At 39.8% G+C, this 7,133-nt stretch overlaps 1 protein-coding gene across 2 annotated transcripts; it reads right to left on the bottom strand.

Annotated features, from left to right (window-relative positions):
- Positions 1–282: 282 nt before the first annotated feature.
- Positions 283–6,663, bottom strand: LOC144708771 (UDP-Glycosyltransferase superfamily protein). Of its 2 annotated transcripts, none has more exons than XM_078582208.1 (8): positions 6,393–6,663; positions 2,288–2,404; positions 2,004–2,197; positions 1,795–1,918; positions 1,582–1,729; positions 1,351–1,487; positions 1,091–1,257; positions 283–667 (listed from the first exon to the last, which is right to left on the bottom strand). In XM_078582208.1, exons 1-8 carry the CDS (start codon positions 6,451–6,453, stop codon positions 377–379), a joined length of 1,239 nt encoding a protein of 412 aa, XP_078438334.1. In that variant the 5' UTR covers positions 6,454–6,663; the 3' UTR covers positions 283–376. The 2 variants fall into 2 exon arrangements, with proteins under 2 accessions (XP_078438334.1, XP_078438335.1); XM_078582209.1 differs by having other exon boundaries at positions 1,813–1,918; positions 6,393–6,659.
- Between the last annotated feature and the right edge of the window lie 470 nt (positions 6,664–7,133).

Here is a 7,133-nt window from a genome sequence, read left to right as displayed (position 1 = left end):
TGAGGTTGCTAGATGGGCAACGGCCACGTAGGCACTGAAACTAAACTAAACCGAAGAACGAAAATGAAACAATTCTAAGTATTTTATTGATGAAAAACCCTCTTGTGGCTGGGCTAATAAGTGGAAATCATGGGATAGCTGACTATGGTGGAAATTTGAAATGGCGGAATCACGACATTGGCTGATATGGGAAATCAGTAATAAAATGGAATACCAATGAGGACGAGAAGATATAACTAATGATCAGCCTTTGCGTACCACTATTGAATGAACTAGACGACGGGGCCCAGAAACAACACTTTCTTAGAAATGGGAATCCAGAAATCACTGGTGAAATAAATATTATAAATTTCTGGTGCTGCCATCAAGTTTCATCTTACTTTCCTGTGTCATAAACATCATTAATATACCTATTCAGTCGCTTTCCAAATACTTTTCTAGAGAAGCTCCGGGATACATGGTCACGTGCTGCCTCGCCCATGTTTGCAGAGAGGGCTGGATTGCTAACAAGCTTGAACATGGCCCGGGAGAATTCTACGGATGAAGGGCTACACAGGAACCCTGTGACCCCATCCTTAATCGTCTCCACCGGTCCTCCACAGTTGCAGGCAATAACAGGCTTCCGAGCAGCCATCGCTTCAAGGGGGACAATTCCGAAGTGTTCATCCTATGTTGACCACAGCCACCACAAATCAAGTCAATGATATTGTAGACTTCCAAAGGGAGAAGTAAATGAGCAGAAGCAATTCATGAAGTCAAAAAGAGAAAATACTTTATAGAAAATAAAAGTGAGATGCATCAGGAAGGATGCCTATTCCTTTATTAACAAAACCTTAAGAGCGAATGTGGCCTTAGTAGGCCTCATAAGTGAGAACAAAGGTGGCTATGAGAAGCCCAGTAGGAGAAAGATAAGGCCTTTTCTAGTTTCACTTTATGCCCATGCTGCTTAGTTCATTCCAAAGCATTTAAAGAGTGATATCATGATGGGCAACTACGATGGCTGGTTAACCTCAAACGGGCACTGGGCAGAAATTCGCTATAACTTTCTTCTGAAATACCAACAGAAGAGGAAATAATTTTCTGCTGATACCTTTGGAGTGTAGATGACGCACATACACTCAGAGAGCAAAGAATTCCTAGTCGCTGTTGAGCAGGAAGTGAAAAATCTGATTTGATCTGATACCCCTTCAGTTTCTGCCAGTCTTTTCAGTTCTTCGAGGTTCTCTACATTTTCGGGGAGGCGCGGATCAAACCCACCTATCACATTTAGAACCAGACATGGTCGTCATCTCCAAGCAGAGGAAAAAAATAAGAGAGAGAAACTGTCGGAGATAAAAATAAACCTCTTACCTGCAATAGTCAGAGTCAACTTGGAGAAGTCAAAACCAGAAGAGCCATCTACATTATTGCGAAGCATGGCAAAAGCAGATATTGCCAACGCAACATTTTTCTTCCTCTCAAAACGATTGAGAGAGAGGAAATTCATCCTGTGCAGGGAAAGAGAGCAATACTTTAGTTCAGAATATGGGTATGTTTCAAATGAAAGAAATTTGAAGTAGGGTATACAGGAGGGTAATTTACTTGTAAGAACATGGCCCGTCGAACTGGGCAATATCAACAGCTGGATAGAGGATTTCCGGAACAATACCACGGGAGTGAAGACTTCTGAATGTGTTGGCGAAAGTAGAAGCTGTAAACCTGCTGTTGACTAGAATCAAGTCCGACAAACCTGAAACACCAGGAAATATTTTTAATAATAAGGTCCAAGGGGAAAGTTTTTACTTAAAAATGTACCCATGCCAGATGACAAACCAGTTGTAAGTTCTTCAATCATGTCTATGGGCTTCCGATACAATCTCCTAAGAAGTGTGGAGTGTCGTGCAAGCAACATATCAGGAAAGTGACAGTAAAATACAATCTGTAGCACCAATTTTAATGTTTTAACTTGCATCAATTAAAATGCAAAAGATGGCAAATCTGATTTGATACAGGTCAACTCTTACCTTTGTTGACTTCTTCAGTCTCAGGATGGGAATGACAACTGAGACCTGGTCAGCTATGATGACATCAAAACGCTCCCCAAGGAACAGCATGCAGAAGGCAACGAAGATGCAGCGGATATATGCACAGACAGCATGGAAACGATGGAAAATATGTCGTGGCAAGAAAGAGCCATAAACCTTGACCTGAAAAGAGCCTGTAATGGATGCACACATGGTCAATAACTACAGCCTAAAATGCACACATGCTCAACAAAGATAAAATGAAACCAAGCCATAAATCTCACCAGAAAGTGTCTCCTCAAAGCATCGATTTCTGTCGTGATGAGCCGTAAAGACATGAACATTATGTCCATGAGAGGCAAGCTCAAGAGCCGCATCTACAATCAATCTCTCGGCACCACCTGTATCAAATCAATTAGATCAAATTAGGAACTTTTTAAGGTTTTGGCCCCTCTCTGTTGAATAACGGATCTATATTGTGTTCCAATGGAACAATTAGGTTTATGGATACAATTAGAAAGTAATGAACTGTTGATAATACTTGGTAGAAGTTGAAGAAGGGTCTAGATAGTAGGGTTTGCGAGACAATGACAAAAATTGTCATCGTCGCAAAAAATCCAACATAGTCGTCACCTTTAATGACCTCTTGTCATTAGAGTAAGGCAAACAGAGGGAGAGTGATGAGAAAGACAGAATCGTAATTCATATCCTGTTTTCAAAAAAGATGATGACAATGAAAATTTTCTCATCATCACCCTGGTGAGGATGAATGATGTGGATGATGACGACTCATCATCGTCTTCCTATCATCTTTATTTTCATTTGTGACGGCTAATGATAAGGGTGAAGATTCCAATTTCTTAAGAGCGTCATTTGCTAGGATCCTTTATGTGCGGTACCTCTCCCTTGATAATGCTGCCTGGGCTTCAGATTTGAGTCATTTCATAAGATGTGCATCGTAACTGATTCATCGATTAGTGGTAAACAGAGCAACAGCCTTTCAAACCGATCCTTATGCTCCATAAAAGAGCCCGTTTACTTACCGAGGAGAAATTTAAGCACGACATCATCCAACAATAAATCTCCAAATCGCATCCTTATATGTACTTTGAAGTCCTCTCAATCTTCAAATGTACCATTGAAGAATAGGACCTTCCAAACATGTTATAATTTTGTCTGGACTCTTTTAATCTGAACATTTCTGAGTTATGAAATAACGCTCCATACTCCGGAACCAACCTTCATACTCTTCGCCACAGAACTCTAAAGCTTCTGCTTTGATAACTTCCACCGTCAGTCTTGTCTTCACCCTTACATGTGGTTCCTCTTCTCTTGTTGCTTCTCCTCTTGAAATCTCTGTAGTTGCATCTCCTCAACCTTTCAGCCTTCAGTTTAGATGGTGAAGAGCTAACTCCTGTTTTCAGAGATTGTATCATTCTCGCAATGAAATCTGGATTCTTGTCCCCCAACCAACGCACTTCCTTGCGTGATTGTCACCATTTATCACTTAGGCCTTGAATTTCCGCGTGCAAAGTCCATCACTGTTCTCAAGTCAGAGCGAAATTCCTCTCCATTTCTTCAATCTTCATTTTGAGTTCCTTGACCTTTATTATGCCAGACTCATGGTTTTGATACAAATAATGCAATCTTTGCAATAGAGTAGTCACGGTTTGAATGAAAAGAGATCATGCACCATGTAGATCTAAATGTACAAGATGCCTTTGTACGAAAAGGTGAGAATAAATCTGGCTGCTGATGTAGTTCTCCAGATATAAGTAAGCCTTCCTCGCAACATGGCCAAATACAGCCTCCTATACTCCATAAACTTGCCCTGCTCCAAGATCCCCCATCAGCCAAAGATTCCGTCTAGTGTAAAATCAATAATAACTCGATGCCCCTCACTCTCCGGCCTGCCTTATTGTTAAGAGTAAAAAATTCTTGTTTCCTGTACTCCCATTCTTACCATTTTATTTCCGTTGCATTTTGACAGTTACTTGTAATATTAGGCTCCGGTCTCAAAAGATCTGATAATGTATGTAACAAAGACCGGTGATGCCCTAAAAGAAACAACATGTGTTTTTTTACACTTTTCAACTCTCAAAGTATCTTTCAAAATTTTCCCTCTCTGAGGCTGTGATCCAACGGGCGTCTATTGCTGGATCGTCTACAAATTTGTCGTGCCTGGAAGAACAATGCTTGTGGCGTATTTAATCCCTACATACTAGAGCCTGCTGAGTCTCAACTTCCTAATTTTCAAAATCTCTCTTTTCCTCCAGAACACTTGGCATTTATTCCCACTACCAGCTCGTGTCACTGCACGTGCTGGCTACTCCATTTTTCACTGGACCTTTCTCTCATCTTAAGCCTTCTATCTGTCTTCTTTCATGTAGCATTCAATGTCGGTAGCATATCAGAATCCCTCTATTAAATCTTCTCAGATAGATGCAGTAAAACAGTTATTAACCCTGAGGTTTGAGAAGCGTTCTTGAGGAGTCTGATGTCGAGGTGTGTTTTTAGCTTCAGCTTCAGTTTGAACTGATTTCTCATGGTCTCCACCACCTGCCCTGTACGCAAGTATCTCCCTCGGCTTTCCTTCCACTGATGTGGAAAGCGGAAATAATATCATTGTTGTGATTACCATGTTCTCCTTTAGGTTGAAAGTTTTGCATCATGGAAGTATGATTCTCTCTGACAGACATATTCGCAGAATCAGGAAGGTTGCTAGGAGGGGATCATAAACTTTAAAATATAACTGAGCAAAGGGATAATTCTCTAGCACATATGACAGGCTGCACGTCAAATCCCTCCCCCTCCCCACCTTTAGATACAGACCATCGGCATATGCCCCAAATCCAAACAACATTGGTTGTAATTGTCTCAGCCAGTTCAAGTCTTCCCCAGTTCTTCCCCGAGTGAATTGTTTTGCGTCACAAGGCACACAGCTAAATCAATGGTCTTATCATCTTCAGCCAAACAGACATAGAAGATTGTGAATCGAAGTCTAGAAAAAGACTATGCCACTTCACTGGTGACAAACCTAAGCAATGATAAAGTTCATATGTTGAGAAGAACTCAGCTATACTCCACCGAATCTCTTATGTATGAGAACAACACCTTTTTCTGTGAAGTTTAGAAGAGAGATCTCCTCATATTTGATAGATATTTTATCATCATCGCCAATCAGTGGACCGGACAATTCATTAACAGAAAGAGACCAGACGCCTGCCCTACTGAAGTCGCACTCAAACGAGCACAACCAACGATAAAACCAACAACCAATTAACACAAAAGGGACATCCAGTTTTGAGGTTAGTGACTGGGTGTTGTGGGGGTTTTGGTTCTACTGTAACAAATCCAATTGGATGAAGTAAAGACAAGCTTAAACCAAAAAAATTGGGTCGTTTCCAATTATGGAGAGAATTGGTCGCGGCTAACAAAATCAGATTACAAGCACACTCAGCCTTTACACGTGGCATTCCGCATTTCACAATCATGCTAAGCTATAGGGTCCAACACTGAAAGCCAGCCCTACGCTGGTAAATAGAAACACCAGCCAATATTGATTGAGCAATTGACTGGTTTACACATAGGAAAAAGGTGGACAAAGGGTTAGAAAAGAGTAATCATCTATACTTAAAAGGAAAAGGCAAGTGCAACTTAAAGTCAAACATGCCAAAATCTATATCTTGAGGGTAGAAAGAAACCATCTCTCTTGCAAAGCTTTACACATCCTCTTTTCCCTCTATCATTAATTTGGTGTCACTTTTTAGCCCATTTAAAACGCCATCCAAAACAGAGGTCTAGAGTGAGAGAACTAAAACATTGCAGTGGCGCGTAGCTTTACTTTGTAATGCCAAAAATTGAACAATTAAACATCTGCTTAAGGCAGAGCGGTGCACTCTTCTGCTAATCCCATTAGTCCATTTATCTGGTATAGAATGCCATGATAAACCCATGGTCAGTTGGATCTCGTTCGGTGGATTAGAACTATCAAAAAACTAGTTTCAGAAATGGCAACACGATCATAAATGAAGTTTTGAGTTATGCAGTGGAATCTTGCTCTTACTCCACAGAAAACCTCGGGCAATTTTTCATGTACTTTTTATGAAGTCTGGAGCTCCAGAAATGGCCCAAATCTTCAAACATGCTATAAAATGTTCATTTGAAAGGACTGGAGATGAAATCAAGGACAGGCAACGATCATAACGAAAATCCGTAGAGGAAAAAACTCATTCATTTCCTTCGAACTGAAAACAAAATTGCATTTTCCTGCAATTAATGGCCTCAATTTAGATCATAACCTACGAGAACTCCGATCGATCTAGCCTCCCCAACAGGCCACGGAACAGAAATCGCAGGTCAGAAGAGTAAAAATAGTGACAATCAGACCTATCCCGAGATCCGGATGGATGATTCCGATACGCAAATTGGGTGATTTCCTCTTCCCCATTCGCTCTTCGCGCCCTTGCTCGTTCTGCCAACCCCCTCTCTCTACCTACTATAGCTTGTTCGTAATTGGGAAGGCCGATTTATAGAACATAGAAAAAAAATTATTAAATTTAACAAGAATTGACCAGAAAAAGATAATAAATACAATCTAATGTACAAAATGGAAACAAGATTGAGATTAATTGTTCAAAGGGGGAAGCCTCTGAGTAGCAATCTGAGCTTGGAATTTGCAGAGGGAAAGTTGGTGCTCAATGTTAATTTTTTGCATTGAATTTTATTTTTTATTTATTCTCCGTAATTTAATGAGTTGTCATGCATAAATTGTTGTTTAATTTAGTTCAGATTATTTTATGAGAAAATATTCAAACGGTACTGTGATAGAAGGGAAATTGGTGCTCAATTTTAATTGCATTTTTTGCATTGAATTTTATTTTTCTATTTTTTTCTGTGATTGAATGACTTGTCAATCATAAATTGCTGTTTAATTTAGTTCAATTTTATGTATGAGAAAATATTAAAACCGTACTGTGATAGAGAGAAAGCAAGCGCTCAAATTTGTTTACATTTTCTGCATTTAATCTTTATCATCTCTCCTTGGTTAATTTAATGATTTCGCATTTGTAAATCGTCGTTTAACTGACATTAACTTTTTTTATGAGAAAATATTGAAACCAAACTGTG

This window comes from Wolffia australiana, chromosome 10 (genome assembly GCF_029677425.1).
Source record: "Wolffia australiana isolate 7733 chromosome 10, ASM2967742v1".
In the NCBI taxonomy this organism is placed as follows: domain Eukaryota; kingdom Viridiplantae; phylum Streptophyta; class Magnoliopsida; order Alismatales; family Araceae; genus Wolffia; species Wolffia australiana.
The sequence above is the reverse complement of the archived record's forward strand: the minus strand, read 5'-3'. Positions and strand labels throughout refer to the sequence as shown.

Excerpts from the sequence above, each read along its gene's own strand:
- LOC144708771 (XM_078582208.1), bottom strand. The coding sequence starts at position 6,453 with ATGGGGAAGAGGAAATCACCCAATTTGCGTATCGGAATCATCCATCCG. Across the intron at positions 2,198-2,287 it reads CTTTGAGGAGACACTTTCTG|GCTCTTTTCAGGTCAAGGTT; the intron begins GTGAGATTTATG and ends CATCCATTACAG. Across the intron at positions 1,258-1,350 it reads GTTGACTCTGACTATTGCAG|GTGGGTTTGATCCGCGCCTC; the intron begins GTAAGAGGTTTA and ends TAAATGTGATAG.